The 20,438-nt window shown below is 40.2% G+C and overlaps 1 protein-coding gene across 3 annotated transcripts in view; it reads right to left on the bottom strand.

The window, feature by feature from the left end:
• Window positions 1–20,438, bottom strand: part of phactr4a (phosphatase and actin regulator 4a) — a 67,272-nt gene that overhangs the window by 21,371 nt on the left and 25,463 nt on the right. Inside the window, exon 1 of one of the 3 annotated variants that reach the window (XM_063010537.1) lies at window positions 14,904–15,366. The exons of the other annotated variants lie outside the window; for them this stretch is intronic. Within the exon in view, the coding sequence (XP_062866607.1) occupies window positions 14,904–14,958 (55 nt within the window). The 5' untranslated portion in view covers window positions 14,959–15,366. Of the gene's footprint in view, window positions 1–14,903; window positions 15,367–20,438 lie in introns of those variants that run through there. 3 annotated transcript variants of the gene reach the window in all.

The raw sequence follows: 20,438 nt of genomic DNA, 5'->3' as shown, positions 1-20,438 counted from the left end.
TGGGGAGAAAAACTGCAATACACACCCAACCATCCACTTGGCAGTCTCTACATTTTTGAGTAGGCTGTATACAAGTTTTTAAAAAGAGTCTATGTCTGTGGGAATTTGTGCCCATTCAGTCAAAGAGGGTTTGTGTCGTCAGGCACTGATATTGGACAAAAACACACCAAATACAATAATAGATATTACAATAGATCAGGGGTGTACTCAATTTCACCGAGGGCCACCATCCATCCATTGAACTTTAATCTCAGGCCATTATCGCTTTGAATCTCTATTAACTCCATCTGAAGGTGACTGGGTGCACTGTTGACGTCTGAGGCGAAAGTAGTGGCAAAGATGGCAAAGCCATTGAGATTATTTGTAGATATTTCTCAACTCCACTTGTTGGAAAACTGCCTTAGTTAAACGCTGATGAAGAAACACTGCAATCTAGCGATAGGATGCGGGATTCAGTCACAAAATTCGACATGAATTGTGGGAGATGTACAGTAGTTTATTTACGATTTTACAATATATGCTTTAAAGCTGCAAAGACTTTTATTTTAAGACAATCGTACGCCTGAATTTGTCTTCCGCTGCTGAGGGATACCCGATTGCATCCGAGGAGAGCACGTCGCTGTACACGCCCCTTCCGACACGTGCACAGCCCTCCTCTTCTCGCACAGGCGTCTCTTCCGCCAATCAGGGCATATGAAGACTTACCCACACATAGTCCAGTCCCCACCCTGCAGATACGGTGGCCAATTAGTATCTGCTGCAGGCACTGCCAATTATGCCCGCCAGATGGCGCCCAACCGACCGGTGGCAACGCCGAGCCGAGGAGTTCAAAATCTTGGCGCTGGTGTGCTTGCGGAATATCGTAATCATACGCCTTTTAAGCTTTCACAGGCTACATAAAAAGACGTGGGCCTTGAGTTTGACACACGTGCAATGGATATTTTATTTAAAAAGTGTGCACTTTATAGGAAGGGCCCAGTAGAAATCAGGGGTTTTATTTATTGTTTTCCTATTTTCTTATTTTTTTAATTTTTTATCCATGATAATATCAACATGCTTGTGGATGTGGCTTTTCACACATGCTGTAACATGCGTGTGTGAACAGATGTGGTGTTATAAAAGCGTCACTCCCAACAACCAAGGCTGCTTATACACAGGTAGTAAACTAGAGTGTATTTGTTCAGAACATTGCAGAACAGATTTCTGGGAGAATGAATAAGCTAACAAAATGAATAACACATGAAAAAAAAATCTAAACTCCATAAAGTCAAAAACAAAAAAAGGTCGAGCTCATCACGTCTTTAAATGAATAAAGAAAAAGCACTCTGGTCAGGACCTGTTTTACAATTGCTGCTATTTCATTTAACTGCAGGAACTCTTTTTGTTCTAAAGTGCAGTCAGTTTGAGTGGACGGGTCAAAATGTCACAGTCACAAAACAACAGAGTGTGTTTAACAGCGTCAGTGGAGGAGACGAGCAGTGAGATAAAACTTTCATACATGTATAAACACACTTTTACACAAAAGTTATGAGAATAATGAAACTATTCAACAATTGTTCCTGTAACATAAAACAAAGAAAAATCGGGCAGTTGTAGCCTAGTAGTTAGGGTACTGGACTAGAGATCAGAAGGTCTCTGGTTCAAGCCCCGCCACTGCCAGGTTGCTGCTGTTGGACCCTTGAGCAAGGCCCTTAACCCTTAATTGCTCAGACTGTATAACGTCCCAGTACAGTAAGTTGCTTTGGATAAGGGCGTCTGCTAAATGCCGAAAATGTAAATGTAAAACTTTTATCGAATAGTTCGTTGATCAGGACTAAAAACGGTCCACGTTTCTACTAAGTCACTGTTTGCACTAGGATCAAGTTATGTTTTTTTCCCCTTACAGTTGTTTTACTGGATTTTGTACGCATTTTAAAATGTACTAATCTCTTGCCCCTGACACTCAGCTCACTCCTGATAAAAGTGATTGATAAGGCTACGTAGGCTGTATTACAAGAGACATAACACAGACGTGTTTAGTTTAGTGGGTCTGCAGGAGGAAAACTGCTGGAAATCATGAGTGGAATGTGGGCAGTGTAGCAACAGCTACCGAGTAGATAAACATTTCTGTTCTCACCCGAGAGAAAATGCTCACTAGACAAAGAGTGTCGGACCAGGATAACAATTTTACAAGCAATTTAAAAAGAGGACACGCAAAAAATATCATTTGATAATACACTTTAATGCTGCATCATGAAAAAAGAATAATATTATTAAAAATTCCTTTTGATTTTAATTTATTAATGAGGAAAACGAGGCAGGCAAGACTACACCAATGTCCATATTATGTGACATGCATGCAATTCGACCACCAAAACTTAATGACTAGTGATGAAGACTAGTAAAATGATAGTCTAGGAAATAAAACTGAATAAATGATTACATGATCAACCAATAACCGACAAAAAAAGCCATTGTTCACTTAAAGCTGTTGCTTAAAAGGTCTTCCACAACAGCTGATGTCTGGTTTCATTGTAAGCACAGTTAATCTGTGCAAAGTACAATTTGATTTGAAACACGCCCTTACCTCAGCGCACATACGCACATAGAGATTTTAATTTGAGCATTTTTCTTTTATGCTATTACATGGTTTGATGAGGAACGACAGAACTATTAGACATTAAAATCACAAACTGTAAAGCAGTTTTGTCAGTATGGAGTGACATTAAACTCTTGTAACCATTATCTTATAATTATTATCTTATAATAACCAAACTAATGTCAGGAAGAACTTAAGGATACTGACTGCACCTGTATTTTTTTTGATTAGCATGGTTAGTTAGCACTTGAAAGGTCCTGGGTTCGATCCCTAGGTGGGACGGTCTGGGTCCTGTCTGCATGGGTTTCCTCCGAGAGCTCCGGTTTTCTCCAACAGTCCAAAGACGTACAAGTGGGGTAAACTGGAGGTACAAAATTGTCCATGCAACTTGTGAACTGATGAATCTTGTGTAAAACATGATGTTAAAATCCTAAAAATAATAATAATAATAATAATATAGTTAGCGTCTGCGGTGTGTCCGGCTTCCTTGGAAACGCTGTGTTAATGCAGTAACACACCCTGAACAAGCAGCCAATCAATTGCACGACCTCGGCCACCTCCCCCGAGACATAGCCAAGTCATGTCTTTATGTAGATGCCCGACCGCTTGATTCCAGCCATAGTGGGCTAGTGTAGTTTACAGTCCTTAATACAAACATGATGATGACATTTGTCCATTTTTTGGGGGGACATTGTTTTCCAAAGCATTGGTGTTTTGCCGCCTTATATAGCCTGCTGTTATATTTATATATTTATTAGGATTTTAACATCATGTTTTACACATTTTGGTTACATTCATGACAGGACTGGTCACACAAGATTCATCAGTTCACAAGTTTAATGTCAAACACAGTCATGGACAATTTTGTATCTTCAAGTCACCTCACTTGCACGTCTTTGTACTGTGGGAGGAAACCGGGGCTCCCAGAAGAAACCCACGCAGACACAGGGAGAACATGCAAACTCCACACAGAAAGGACCCAGACCGCTCGACCTGGGGATCAAACCCAGGAGCCTGCTGTTATACAAACCTAACTGTATATCAGAAGATGTTTTTTACCTTACTTATCATTTATTTAGTACCATGTACTGGTCAAGAGTACTCGTCTTTGGTCCCGTTCACCTCAGTTCCTTTAGATTAGAAATGTCTCTTGTATTTACTGTACTGTCATTTATCTGTACTGTGTATATTGTATTGTGTTGCACCCTGGTCCTGAAGGAATGTTGTTTTGTTTCAATATGTACTTGTATATAGCTGGAATGACAATAAAGCCTCTCTTGAACTTTTTCTCTTGCTAAAAGTGACACTTCATTTGCAATTTTCAAGCGAACACCAATGCCCCGATATAACTGCCATAATTGACGTGCAACAACAATGAATAAAGGTTTGCCTCTTAAATGACAGTAAAGCGGCTACATTTTTAGCGAATGACCTGGAGTAGGTTTGGGGAATGCCATATAGCAATTGTATGGGTGTGTTGATACTCTAGAACACACACACACACACACACACACACACACACACGCGCACACACACACACACACACACGCGCACGCAAAGCCAACTCTTTGGCACAGTTTCTTTACTTTTTAACAGGCTGGATTAGTCATCAGGTGAAATGACCTACGGCTTTTGAAATACTCGCTGGTTAATAAATGTACCGTGCGGAGTAACAGAATATAAATAATAAAGGTATAACTGAATATATAAAATAAAATAGTTTATAATACAATGCTTTAAAACACCAAGGAGAGACAACAAGTACATATGCCTGACACCATGAAAGAAATTCTTACACAAGACAACACAAGAACAGTTTTAACCTACCTCACAGCTATAAATATAATATGGAAAAATAAAATGGACCAAAATACACTGATCAGCCATAATATTAAAACCACCTCCTTGTTTCTACACACATTGTCCATTTTATCAGCTCCACTTACCATATAGAAGCACTGTGTAGTTCTACAATTACTGACTGCATGCTTTGTTACCCCCCTTTTGCTGTCCTTCGATGGTCAGGACTCTCCCAGGACCACCACAGAGCAGGTATTATTTAGGTGGTGGATCATTCCCAGCACTGCAGTGACACTGACATGGTGGTGGTGTGTTAGTGTGTGTTTTGGTATGAGTGGATCAGTCACAGCAATGCTGATAGTTTTTAAACACCTCACTGTCACTGCTGGACTGAGAATAGTCCACCAACCAAAAACATCCAGCCAACAGCGCCCCGTGGGCAGCGTCCTGTGACCACTGATGAAGGTCTAGAAGATGACCAACTCAAACAGCAGCAACAGATGAGCGATCGTCTCTGACTTTACATCTACAAGGTGGACCAACTAGGTAGGAGTGTCTAACAGAGTGGACAGTGAGTGGACACGGTATCTAAAAACTCCAGCAGCGCTGCTGTGTCTAATCCACTCATACCAGCACAACACACACTAACACACCACCACCATGTCAGTGTTGGGAATGATCCACCACCCAAATAATACCTACTCTGTAGTAGTCCTGACCATTGAAGAACAGCATGAAAGGGGGATAACAAAGCATGCAGAGAAACAGATGGACTACAGTCAGTAATTGTAGAACTACAAAGTGCTTCTATGTGGTAAGCGGAGCTGATAAAATGGACAGTGAGTGTAGAAACAAGGAGGTGGTTTTAATGTTATGCCTAATCAGTGTATAAAGACAAGATAAAGTAAACGTTCGGATCTCAGCAGTGCTACTGGGCGGATTGGCGCCTTGTGCCCAGTGACTCCCCTTAAAACTGGTTTTAATGTGACCCTGATCAGGATAAAGCGATTGATGAAAATGAAACAAACAATAAAAGTCAAGATAATCACAGCTTTGTTTCAGGTAAACGTCCTTCTGCATTTTTAAACAAGAAATAAACTGCGCCAGTCAGAATGAATTGTGGGTAGTCGGGTGCTAAGTGCACTTGTTTTTTTCCCAACAGACTTAATATTGATGTGTGAGGGCACTCAATGTGTGTGAAATGTATTCAGGGCAGTGTGTTCAATATTCAGCTAACCCTGACAGTGCTGGGACTGGGTTAGAATATGCTGGCATGCTGATGGCGGGGTGAGACGGTGGGTGTGCTGGTTGGAAGTGTTGCTGTAAAATAATGCTTCCCTGTGTTTCATTTGTACATCTGTACTGTACATCTGCTGGCATGAAGGTTGGTGTGATGTCAGAGATCAGAGGTACAACATGTTCCCATGGCACAAGTTACAAGAGAGGACAGTGTGAGTGGAGGAGTAGATAAAAACACACGGCTACTAGATAAACACACACACACACACACACACACACACACACACACACACAAAACAAGCACACATTCACAAAGCACACAAACATGCATACATGCACGTCCACATAAACACAATACACACAAACACACATGCACACGCACATTAAACACACACACACAAACATGCATACACATAACACATGAACACAAGCATGCACGCAAACACATCCACATAAACACACACACACATAAAAATACACACAGATGAATATACACACACTCACACCCATACACATGCTGATTCTTTTAAGCACAGACTACAGAAAGATGATCACGTGTGTAAAGAAGCACACTTTTCCACATACACAAAATACACAAACATGCATAAATGCACACATCCACATAAACAGACACGCACATGTACACAAAATACCCAAACTGGCTACATGCATACATCCACTTAAACACACATGCACACAAGCATACACATTAACACAAAAATGCACACAAAGACATGCATAAATGCACACATCCACATAGACACGCACACACAAACACACAAGCATGTACACACAATCATACACACAGATGACTATACGCACACACACTCACACCCATACACATGCTGCTTCTTTTGAGGCGCAGCACAGACTACAGAAAGATGATCACGTGTTTAGAGAAGCACACTTTTCCACATCCACAACACACAAACATGCATAAATGCACACATCCACATAAACACAAACAAGCACACACACACAAACATGCATAAATGCACACATCCACATAAACACAAACAAGCACACACACACACAAACTACACAAACATGCATAAATGCACACATCCACATAAACACAAACATGCATAAATGCACACATCCACATAAACACAAACAAGCACACACACACAAAATACACAAACATGCATAAATGCACACATCCACATAAACACAAACAAGCACACACACACAAAACACACAAACATGCATAAATGCACACATCCACATAAACACACACATGCACACACACACAAAATACACAAACATGCATAAATGCACACATCCACATAAACACACACATGCACACACACACAAAATACACAAACATGCATAAATGCACACATCCACATAAACACACACATGCACACACACACAAAATACACAAACATGCATAAATGCACACATCCACATAAACACAAACAAGCACACACACAAAATACACAAACATGCATAAATGCACACATCCACATAAACACACACAAGCACACACACAAACTACACAAACATGCATAAATGCACACATCCACATAAACACACACAAGCACACACACACAAACTACACAAACATGCATAAATGCACACATCCACATAAACACAAACAAGCACACACACAAACTACACAAACATGCATAAATGCACACATCCACATAAACACAAACAAGCACACACACAAACTACACAAACATGCATAAATGCACACATCCACATAAACACAAACAAGCACACACACACAAACTACACAAACATGCATAAATGCACACATCCACATAAACACAAACAAGCACACACACACAAACTACACAAACATGCATAAATGCACACATCCACATAAACACAAACAAGCACACACAAACTACACAAACATGCATAAATGCACACATCCACATAAACACAAACATGCATAAATGCACACATCCACATAAACACAAACAAGCACACACACACAAACTACACAAACATGCATAAATGCACACATCCACATAAACACAAACAAGCACACACACAAACTACACAAACATGCATAAATGCACACATCCACATAAACACACACAAGCACACACACAAACTACACAAACATGCATAAATGCACACATCCACATAAACACAAACAAGCACACACACAAACTACACAAACATGCATAAATGCACACATCCACATAAACACACACAAGCACACACACAAACTACACAAACATGCATAAATGCACACATCCACATAAACACACACAAGCACACACACACAAACTACACAAACATGCATAAATGCACACATCCACATAAACACAAACAAGCACACACACAAACTACACAAACATGCATAAATGCACACATCCACATAAACACAAACAAGCACACACACAAACTACACAAACATGCATAAATGCACACATCCACATAAACACAAACAAGCACACACACAAACTACACAAACATGCATAAATGCACACATCCACATAAACACAAACAAGCACACACACAAACTACACAAACATGCATAAATGCACACATCCACATAAACACACACAAGCACACACACACAAACTACACAAACATGCATAAATGCACACATCCACATAAACACAAACAAGCACACACACACAAACTACACAAACATGCATAAATGCACACATCCACATAAACACAAACAAGCACACACACAAACTACACAAACATGCATAAATGCACACATCCACATAAACACAAACAAGCACACACACAAACTACACAAACATGCATAAATGCACACATCCACATAAACACAAACAAGCACACACACAAACTACACAAACATGCATAAATGCACACATCCACATAAACACAAACAAGCACACACACAAACTACACAAACATGCATAAATGCACACATCCACATAAACACAAACAAGCACACACACAAACTACACAAACATGCATAAATGCACACATCCACATAAACACAAACAAGCATAAATGCACACATCCACATAAACACACACAAGCACACACACAAACTACACAAACATGCATAAATGCACACATCCACATAAACACAAACAAGCACACACACACAAACTACACAAACATGCATAAATGCACACATCCACATAAACACAAACAAGCACACACACAAACTACACAAACATGCATAAATGCACACATCCACATAAACACAAACAAGCACACACACAAACTACACAAACATGCATAAATGCACACATCCACATAAACACAAACAAGCACACACACACAAACTACACAAACATGCATAAATGCACACATCCACATAAACACAAACAAGCACACACACAAAACACACAAACATGCATAAATGCACACATCCACATAAACACAACACACACACACTCAAAACACACAAACATGCATAAATGCACACATCCACATAAACACAACACACACACACTCAAAACACACAAACATGCATAAATGCACACATCCACATAAACACAACACACACACACTCAAAACACACAAACATGCATAAATGCACACATCCACATAAACACACACATGCACACAAACACATGCATCCACGTACACATCCACATAAACACGCACACACAAACACACGTACACAAACACACAAGCATGCACACATCCACATAAACACACACACAAGCACATGCACACATCCACATAGACACGCACACACAAACACACATGGGTTATTCTCACGAAGTCAAGCTCATGAGGTGGCATGAGGAATTTTGATAAACAAAGTCAATGTTAACAAAATATTAAATATAAAATCATAAACATCTTCCTTTGGTCTACCTTGCACGTGTTTTGAAATGGACATTATGAGTATATTTTTTGTTGTTTTTTCATTTTTTAGGGCAAATTTCTCATTTCCGCAACGTGTCCATCTAAAAATTTTTTTACATTGTGTAAAACTTTTTATATTTAAATATTAAAAACAAACAAAAAAAATCAATGCATATCATACTATGGACACTTTTAGTAAATAAACATAAAAGATTTGTTATTTATTTGTAAAAGCAATAAACTTAATAAGAGAAAGGAATGTGTCCAACACCAATTTTCTCATCCTCCGCAACAATTTTCAATCATTGGTTAAATCCACAAGGAACTACATTTTCAAGGCATTTTCGAAGTCAGGGAAGACTTTGGCTGTGACACTCAAGATGGCTACCAGGTAAGCAGCTCTTCTCATATCTCTCTAGATAAAAGATAAAAAGTTTGCTCATCACACTGTCTGCACGACTTTCTGGTTCTCATTACCGATATATCAAGTATTGAACTTTTAAAAAAAAGTTGCAGTTTTTATTTTTGATTATGATAAACTATATTAAAGTCTAAATGTAAACAGTGAGTGAAAGTTTACCTAGCCCACATGGTGTCTCTACAGTTAGCAAAAAAGGCTAGGGTCACTCATCCTCCGCAACAGCATTCTCACTTACCGCTACAATTGAGCGCCTGTTGCGGTGGAGAGATGCACTGTTTCGGTAATGAGAAATTGACTACAAATCGTCATACAGATGACTTTTGTTTACTTCCTGATTGTTATGAGTGCTGCCATGAACATTTCTTAGATTATGCTAATTTAGCTATTGTAAACCACCATTAGAGGTCACTGATCTTCTATTTACTTACAGACAGGTAGCTGTTGAGAAAAAAAAGGAAGCAGCAAAAGCTAGGCTATCGAAGTTTAGGGAGAAAATTTACAGCAATCCTGAGCTACTTGAGGAGTACAGAAGAAGAGAGAGACAGAGGTTAGGGGACAAAGTGATTATAGCAAAGAATTATAACTGTCATTCAGAAAAACACTTGGACGCATACACTCACAGACACAAAGACACACAATTGTTCGAGTTAAAAAGTTACTTTCACATCATATGCATTTCTAAGTATGTATTATATACAAATAATTTCAGATTTTGTTCATTAATGTTATGCTTTCCATTTCTAGGTATCAGGAACGTAAGAAAAATGGAAAAATAAAGACAACTCGTGATCTGACCAAAAAGCAACATGACAAAAAGATAAAGCAATGGAGGGAAAACTCAGCCAAATATTACAGAAAAAAGAAACAACTTCAAGCACTTCTGGACATCACCCCAGCCTCCTCACTAAGTGAGAATGAAAATTCCTTTCAGCATGAAGAAATAAACAGTCAAGAACTCAAAAATTCAAACAGTGAATACACTGCAGAACATAAATCCTTAATAGAACACATCCCAGTCACATCCCTGCTCACCATCAGTTTAACACCAACAACAGAAGAAAGATACCTAAACCTGACTGGACCAGTAGGAGCATCCACTCCACACACACCACCACCAGAAACAAGAAAAAAAGAAAGAAGATCAAAATTAAGATATGCTGAAGAGAAACTTCAGGAGAAGTCTAAAGAATTACAGAATCTCAAAAAAAGAATTAAAAGACTTGAAGCAAGGAAGAAGACCGCAAACAGGCCAACTGTAAATAATGTGCAAAAGGTCAGGAAAACCAGAGAGGGTTTCCCAACAATTCCCAACAGCAGCAAGAGGAGGGAAATGAGAAAACTTGTAAGCCGTTTCCTGCACCAAGATGATGTCTCCACTGTTGTCAATGGGAAAGCTGGAGAGATAAGGCAAAAGGGACAAATCTACAGAAAAAGGACCCTGTCTGACACCCTGGGTAAACTTCATAGAAGATTTTGTGCTGAGAACCCCGAGCAATGTGTGTCCAAAGCCCAGTTCTTCAAACTGTGGCCATTTTGGATAGTTAGGCCCAAAGTCACAGACAGGGACACATGTGCTTGCAAAATGCATGAGAACTTCGGCCTAAAAATAAAAAAGTTGCAGCAGCTTGGGGTTCTCAAAACCGCAAACATGAGAGACATTGTAGAGTCCAGTGTGTGTGACTCAAACAACATGTCCTGCATGTACAGACGATGCCCGGACTGCAAAGAAAAGACATTTCCCACATCACTGGATCCTTCGACCCAAGGAAACATTGTTACATGGCAGGAGTGGGTAACAAGGTCTATCAGCATTGCGAAGACTGGCAAAGACGGATCCATTGAAAAGAAGGATGTGAAAAACACTTTCCTTGAAAACAAGAACACTTCAATTGAAAAGCTGGTGGCCCTGACAATTGAGAATCTCCCAAATTTTGCAATACATCTATTTAACATAAAGCACCAATTTGTGGCACTCTTTGAGAGAGACCCTCTCTGAGACTGATGTGGCAGTACATGTAGATTATAGTGAAAACTACAGCTGCAAATACTCATGTGAAATCAAGGAGACACATTTTGGAGGTGGAAACCAACAAGTAACCCTCCACACTGGAGTAGTCTACCTCAGCAGTGGCAGGGTGGAGTCCTTTGCATCCATCTCAGAGTGTCTTCAGCATGATGCCAAAGCAACATGGGCTCACATTCACCCAGTGATGAGGAAAATACGAGAAAAACATCCAGATGCCAGAAATATTCACTTTATTTCAGATGGTCCAACATCCCAATATAGAAACAAGACGTCTTTCTACTTAGCTTCCACAGTGCCTTTCATGCGAGGATTTCAGTGGGTGACATGGAACTTTACAGAGGCTTCCCATGGTAAAGGTGCACCAGACGGAGTAGGCGGTGCCTTAAAGAATCTGGCAGATCGAATTGTCGCCTATGGAACAAGCATTCCAGATGCAGACACACTCTTTGAGCAGCTGGCAAAGAATTCTTCTGTGACCCTCTATAAGGTATCAGAGGAAGACATTAAGGCAAGCAATGAATTGGTTCCTACACAATTGAAATCAGTTCGGGGGACAATGAAAATTCATCAAGTGAGTCCACAGTCCAATGTTAAGCTGAGCACAGAAAATGCAACATTAAAACACTTTAGTAGCCTATTATACAAATTAATAAAGCAAATAAGCTCACAATAATATCTATGTCTATGAAACAGCAGTCTCAAACAAGGATTCTGTTACATTTTTCTGTTTTTCTAATCAAATTTAATCACACAGCTTACATCCACAAAACCTGGAGTCATCAGCACAAGGGAAGTGTCATGTTTTTGTGAGAAAGATTGCCAATGCTTTTCTCCATGTGTCCATACCTTCTCTAAAAGAGAGGAGAGCCCTGATAACGCTGAATCTACCATAGAGGTTGGACAGTGGGTCCTTGTTGAATATGATGCCGAGTTGTTCCCTGGCACAGTCACACAGGTGAATTTATTTTTTTAAGATTACTAATTATTTCTATAACTGAAAATGCAATGAAATTATTAATTGACTGGTAATGTAATCTAGCTATAATGTGTTTTCCAACCCCAACAGGCCAACGGGACTTGGAATAAAACATTTAAAACTGCTTTGCTTAATTATTTTTTTTTTTACTAGATTGTTGATGGACAATACGAAGTGGACACTATGAGCTGCGCAGGAGAAAACCGCTTCTTTGTCCCGAGCATCCAATTTCTTGGAGAAAGGGTCTGGTACTACTGCAATGACATACGGGACATAATTCCGGAACCACTTCCTGTTACCTCTTCAGCAAGACACTTCTGTGTTTTGCCTGAAATATGGGCAAGACACAGAAAACTTACACATCAGTGACTAAAAATTTTAAAAGTCTGATTGGTCACAGCAGGCATGCACCACTGGTCTTACGAGCTTGTGGAGTTGGAGTCTCTGAGAGATCTTTGTTTGAAATTTGTTGGACAGTTTCCATTAGTTCATTGTATTTGAGATGTTTTATTGTTGAGGGTGCTGTAGGCTACATGAAATGCTTCTTTTTATGACCAAATGTTTGTAGGTTAAATGTTCATAGAAAATATGAATTGTTCATGAAAAATAGATATTGTATGTTAAATATGTAAGTCATCTGAACCCTTGCTTATTTGTTAATGTATTAAACTGATTAACTTTGCTAAATCTCATTTCCGAAATATTCAACCTCATTTCCGAATCATCATTCTCATTACCGAAACTGTTGTTTATTTACAAATTAATTAATTATCAGAGAGACATATTTTATTCTTAATAGTATTCACATAATTTATTAAACTTTTTAATTCATCTCTGTTATTAAAAAAAGAAACATATTTGTTTCAGTCTAATATCCTAAAAAAACAAGTTGTAAATTCTTGAGTGTTGCGGTAATGAGAGAAATTAAGAAAAATTTTAAAAAATAACAAATATGAAAAAAACACTCAACGTCATTTTATGTAGCTCTGTACATGAGTGTTGTTAATCTGCTTTTAAAATTGCCAAAAATATGTATTTTTAATCATATATTTGATGTACTGTCACATTGCGGTAATGATAAATTTTTGTGGACTTCATCTTTAAAATGCAAAGAAATACACAAAATAATTTTTTTAATGTTATGAAATTAATGGACACAGTAGGTTTAGACCTTGATCTTAAATCATCAAAAAGAAATTTGTCTGTAAATGCCTTTTGAAAATTTTAATGTTGGATGCCCTTTGAATCAGGATTTCGTGAGAATTACCCACATGTACACAAACACACAAGCATGCACACACAATCATACACACAGATGAATACACGCACACACACCCATACACACGCTGCTACTTTTGAGGCTCAGCACAGACTACAGGGAGATCACGTGTTAAGAAGTACACATTTCCACATACACAAAACATACATGTACACATCTACATAAACACACACATGTACACATATACGCACGTGCACACACACCCATACACATGCTGCTTCTTGGGGCGCAAACACATGCTTCTTCTTTTGAGGTGCAGCACAGATTACACAGAGATGATCATGTGTGTAGAGAAGCACACTTTTCCATTGATTATGGAATCCCAAAAGGGACAAAATGCACTTGATAAGTAAACACATCAAACATTGCCAGCACACTACGCCGCAGAAAAGTCTGGTACTCTAGGCTGGCACCGCCTTATATTGCACCTTATATTTCATACGCCACGTGAATGTAAAACGTTAAATCGCAACACAAACCCCAAATTGCATATTTCACGGGAAAAGGCTCATTTCACAACCATAGGTAGGGCCTTACTTATTACCCTGTCAAAATATGAGTGTGCAATTTAGGAACATGCCAAGGGCTGGCCAGTTTCATAGCTGTGGTAATCCGTTTCTACGCATGTTAATTCACCTGACTCTTGAGTCTTACGGAGGTGATTTTTTTTCTCGATTTACTATTGTGTCCTTGAGACCTGTGACAAAGTAAAACAATACTCTGCATACTTTGCTTCCTTTAAGCTATTAACCTCCTCCGAAAACAACCACGCCACATTCCACAGTGCCAGTGAGCCAGTCCACGCATTCTCTGAAGACCCACCTGTATTTGGGTTGAAGAGTTGTGCCTGAGTGGCAGTGCTAGCTCCCTGGCCCATGCTCCCAGGCCAAAGGCATGGAGGGCGAACCGCGCACCCGCTTCTTTTCGGCTCTCTATTCGGTTCCCTCTCTGAGCAAGCAGCCAAACTACAAGTGTAACCCAAGCTCGTTCTGTGTGGCTCTTCCGTCCCGCACGTCGTGTAGGTACCTCCCTCGGAACGGCTATAAATCGTCCGAGCGGCTTGTTTTCATGGCTGAGGTATTCCAGCAGGCTCGGATGCTTGTCATTCCCCCGTGTCAGATTTTCAGGGCTGAAGTTCACGGGAGCGTGTTAGAGTGAGTCCGTGTCCGGACGAATAAACAAGAACCGTTTGAAAGACGCCATAAGAGCATGAGGGCGGCGGAGGGCCCTCGGGACGTCACACCTCCGCTTCGTGTGATCCTCTGGACGGACGGGTAACCTTAGAATTGACTGCAAGATGAACTCCGTGCGAGGTGGAACTCAACAGGCAGCAGGAAGTGACATCACACAAGTGTCTGATTACACAGACAGGCAGAGCAAACAGCAGGTGCCTTTTTCGACCTGGGTGCTGGATACTCTGAACACGCTGGAATTCTTTTGTGCGCTGATATAAATCATGTGGAGAAAAAATGTTCAACCCTCAGATGTCACTGACGGCTACGTTATCAAGTGTTCCGAGTGAACGTGAGTCAGCTCCACTTACCATATAGAAGCACTTTGTAGTTCCTACAATTACTGACTGTAGTCCATCTGTTTCTCTTCATACTTTTTTAGCCTTCTTTTACCCTGTTCTTCAATGGTCAGGACCCCCACAGGACCACTACAGAGCAGGTATTATTTGGGTGGTGTGTTAGTGTGTGTTGTGCTGGTATGAGTGGATCAGACACAGCAGCGCTGCTGGAGTTTTTAAATACCGTGTCCACTCACTGTCCACTCTATTAGACACTCCTACCTAGTTGGTCCACCTTGTAGATGTAAAGTCAGAGACGATCGCTCATCTATTGCTGCTGTTTGAGTTGGTCATCTTCACAGGATGCTGCCCACAGGGCGCTGTTGGCTGGGTGTCTTTGGTTGCTGGACTATTCTCAGTCCAGCAGTGAAAGTGAGTCACTGTAGTGCTGAGAGTGTGACCCACCACCTAAATAATACTTGCTCTGTAGTGGTCCTGTAGGGGTCCTGACCATTGAAGAACAGCATGAAAGAAGGCTAACAAAGCATGCAGAGAAACAGATGAACTACAGTCAGTAATTGTAGAACTACAAAGTGCTTCTATATGGCAAATGGAGCTGATAAAATGGACAGTGAGTGTCGAAAGAAGGAGGTCGTTTTAATGTTATGCCTTGGTACTTCAAAAAAAGGTACGAAGGATCTTCAAAAAGTTTCCGCACTTTTATATTTTGGTTGGAAACGGTGAGGACGGCGATAGGAGGAGTAATTGGTCGTGTATGAGAGACCGAGAGACGCTTATAGTCCGGATTTAGTGCCATCTGATTTCCACCTTTTTGGATGCTCAAAGAAGCTTTAAGGGGAAGAAGATTTTCATCTGATTATGATGTTAAAGCAGCGATGCATCAGTGGCTACACACTCAACCAAAAACAGTTTTTGCTGATGGCATTAAAAAGTCTGACGCTGGGAAAAATGCATCACAAAGGAAGGTGATTATGTAGTAAAGTGATGTGATTGGTTTTTGTTAGAATAAAGCAGATTTACAGTTTGGACTGATAGTCAGTACTACAAATTCCCTCCATGCTATTAAATAGTAGAAAAAGAACCCAACACAATTTTTAAAACTCCCTTACAGTTTTCTCTTGTCCCAGCAGTTAACATAAGCACATTTAGCATAAAATGTGTTCACCATTTTAATTGTAACATTTTACTTAAAAATCCTTGTTTTCTATAACATTTACACAGATTTTTTTAAATGTGATTAATCGCGATTAACTATATGAAATTCTGAGATTAATCGTGATTAAAATTTTTAATCGTTTGACAGCCCTAGTAAGAACCCATATCGTACATGGTGAGTCAGGCACCAATCCCCACTATTCCCAGTCTTACTGAGTCGAAACATCGACCAGCCAGCAGAGGTCGTAAATGCAGCTGATATGAGGAATCCCTGCAGCATTCCCACCATTGGATGGGATTGCCATAGGAGACTCACTTTTTTTTTTGTCATTGTCCTGTCTCACCACACCCAGGCATGATTACTGCCAGACCTGTTGAATCTAAAAATCACTTATAAGAACCTGTCTGGCCATGTGCAGCAGGCTAGAAGGTCTGAAAAGCAGCACACGATGCCACATTTTAAAAAGTCTTGAAACGGTTGCAAAGCCATTGCTAGGGCTCTGGGACTCCAGAAAACCACAGTGAGAGCATTTCTATACAAAAAAGAGACAACTTGGAACAGTGGTGAACCATTTCAAATTCCATGCCTTCCAAAAAAACTCAAAATAAAAAATACAAAAAAAAAAAAAAAGTATAAAGAAAGAAGGAAACATTGTTTCCGATCCATATCTGTTCTTACGAAACATATCCGACTAACACTTCAACCACATTAAATTTAAAACACCATTCAGTCAGAACTGTATTACTGGTTTGTTGTGTGTAAGTAAAGAAATACGCTAACACACCAGAGCTGGGATTTCGAATCTCAGCTCTGCCATCCGGCTAGGCGGCTATATGATCAACATTTGGCTGTTGTTCATCCAGGTAGGGAGCCGGACAGGGACCTCATAACTTATGCAATTCCCACCTCTGCTGGCTGATTGTGCAGATGCAATCAGAGTAGAGGATCAGGGTGTGTCTCTACGTGCACAAGTCTGATTGGCATGAGAACTCGCCTCGTGCAGGCAAAAAGATGCAGTAGGGTACTGCTCACGTGTCGGAGGGGGCGTGTGTCAGTTCGCTCTCCTCAATCAGGGGCGGGGGTCAGCACCAGTAGAGTGGAAGCATAAAGCAATCGGGTGAAAATTGGACGTGCCAAAAATGAGGAGAAAACGCATTAAAAAAGTCGCCAGTTGCGAGTGGCCAGAACTGTTTGCTTCATTCCTACTATGGAACAAAGTGATTTTGTTTGTTCTAAGCTTCTCCTGCATTAACTTTCACACCCTGGTTTTAGTAACCAAACCTGCTTTCCAACTTCATACATCATACTGGCTTGGCTTTCAGATAGGAGCAGTCAAGCATGCAGATTAGTGTAATGTAACCTCAAATAAATCTGAATTACCTAAGCGGTAGCAAATACACTCACACTGGCTGAAAAATTCAGTTAATTAATTAACTATTTATTATTAAAATAAACCAACAATCATCTAGCTTTGGTATTTAGTATTCAGGCAGAATCACAGAGCAAAACACAAGTGTAATTCTTAAAAAGTGCTTTACATTTTCAGCATTTAGCAGACGCTTTTATCTAAAGTGATTTACATTATACAGTCTAAGCAATTGAGGGTTAAGGGCCTTGCTTAAGGGCACAACAGTGGCAACCTGGCAGTGGTGGGGTTTGAACCAGCAACCTTTTGCTTACTAGTCCAGTACCTTAACCTCTAGGCTACAACTGTCCTTTAAGACTTTAAGATAGGTTTGTTTGTTTATTAGGATTTTAACGTCATGTTTTACACTTTTGGTAATATTCATGACGGGAACGGTAGTTACTCATTACACAAGGTTCATCACTTCACAAGGTTATATCAAACCCAGTCTTGGACAATTTAGGGTCTCCAATCCATCTCACTTGCATGGCTTTGGACTGTAGGAGGAAACCGGAGCCCCTGGAGGAGAACATGCAAACTCCACACAGAAAGGACCCGGACCACCCCACCTAGGGATCGAATCCAGGACCTTCTTGCTGTGAGGCAACAGTGCTACCCACCGTGCCACCCTTAAGACTGTAAGGGGGACATTTAGATTAACTGAAATGTTAAACCAGTCCCTTATGCAAAAATGACAAGAGGAACTGTAAATAATGAATAGTGGTGAAACAGCTCCCCCTAATGTATGAACATATTATTGCAGGTCAATTATCAACAAACCACATACAGTAACATGATTTTCTCAAAAAAAAGTTGGGACATTTTGATAATGCAATAAAAAAAAAGGCAAGAATCTGTGATTTGTTTATTCTCTTGAATTTTTATTTAAGTGACTAAAGTACAAAGAAAAATTGCCAATGTTTTCACGGACCAACTTAAATGTAAGGGTTTACCACTGTGTTACATAGCCTTTCCTATTATTTACACTTTTTTTAATGCATTTTCTCCCACATCCCCTCTGACACGTGAGCAGCAAGCCGTATGCATCTTGCCACACACACATTGACGAGTGTTGCGCCACCTAGCGTTGCGTGCGGAGAAACACACCCTAAGAGCACTCCTTCCTCAGGTCCATGTAGGCGCCTCTAATCAGCCAGCAGAGGTCGTAACTGCACCATTCTGACAGAGAGAGACCAACTTCCGACCTTGGTCCCGCCCATCTGAACAACAGGCCAATCGTTGTTCATATAGCCGCTCAGCCTCGGTCGGTGAGGCAGAGCTGGATTCGATACGACGTACTCGAGAACCAGCTCCGGTTGCAGCGTGTGTTTTTACCGCTGCGCCACCTGAGCGGCCTATTATTTACACTTTTGAATGGTTTGGCAACTGGAGTTACAAGAAAGCTGCTCAGCAGTCTGTGGACGCCATCGTCTGATTCTCCTCTTCATAATGCACCACGTTTTTTTTAATTATTTTATTATATTATGATTTTAACATCATGTTTGGTTACATACATGATGGTACAGGTAGTTACACTGGGTACAAAAAATTCATCAGGTCAATATCAATATCAAACACAGTCATGGACAATTTTGTATCTCTAATTCACCTCACTTGTATGTCTTTGGACTGTGGGAGGAAACCGGAGCACCCGGAGAAAACACGCAGACACGGGGAGAACATGCAAAGTCAAGCACATACACTCTGTGTCTATGATACCACACTATTGTAGCATGTGCAGTATTGACTGGCATTGTAAACGTACATTTAAGGTATTTAACAGATGTTATCTAAAGTGACTTACAACTGTGATAGTGTAAAAAACACTACCAAGCCCTGTAACATCTGCTTTGTCTTGCTGAACCATAGATAAATTGCAGCATGTCTTTCTAAAACTTTATTATTATACGGCACGGCGTTTATAGTCACCCAATCAAACCGAACTCGACATGCTGAAACGTAGAGCACAATTTTTCATGTTCACTCAATCAGTCCATCTAAATCTAAATGAGCACAATGCCAGAGAACTCTGCACTATTTTGGCATAGACGATGTACAAATTGCAGCGGCGTACAGTTTTAGGTAGCTGTGGTTTCACAAAGTACTCTCAAGCCCACGAGTCTATATTCATCACAGCATTTCTGATGCAATGCTGTCTGATGACTCAAAACCCACTCACTTCAAACAGTGAGACCTAACTTCTTTACAGTGTAAATGTCACTGAGTTCTCTGGGACTTGGTTCATCTCAGACGGATTAGAAATGT

This window comes from Trichomycterus rosablanca, chromosome 2 (genome assembly GCF_030014385.1).
Source record: "Trichomycterus rosablanca isolate fTriRos1 chromosome 2, fTriRos1.hap1, whole genome shotgun sequence".
Classification (NCBI taxonomy): domain Eukaryota; kingdom Metazoa; phylum Chordata; class Actinopteri; order Siluriformes; family Trichomycteridae; genus Trichomycterus; species Trichomycterus rosablanca.
The sequence above is the reverse complement of the archived record's forward strand: the minus strand, read 5'-3'. Positions and strand labels throughout refer to the sequence as shown.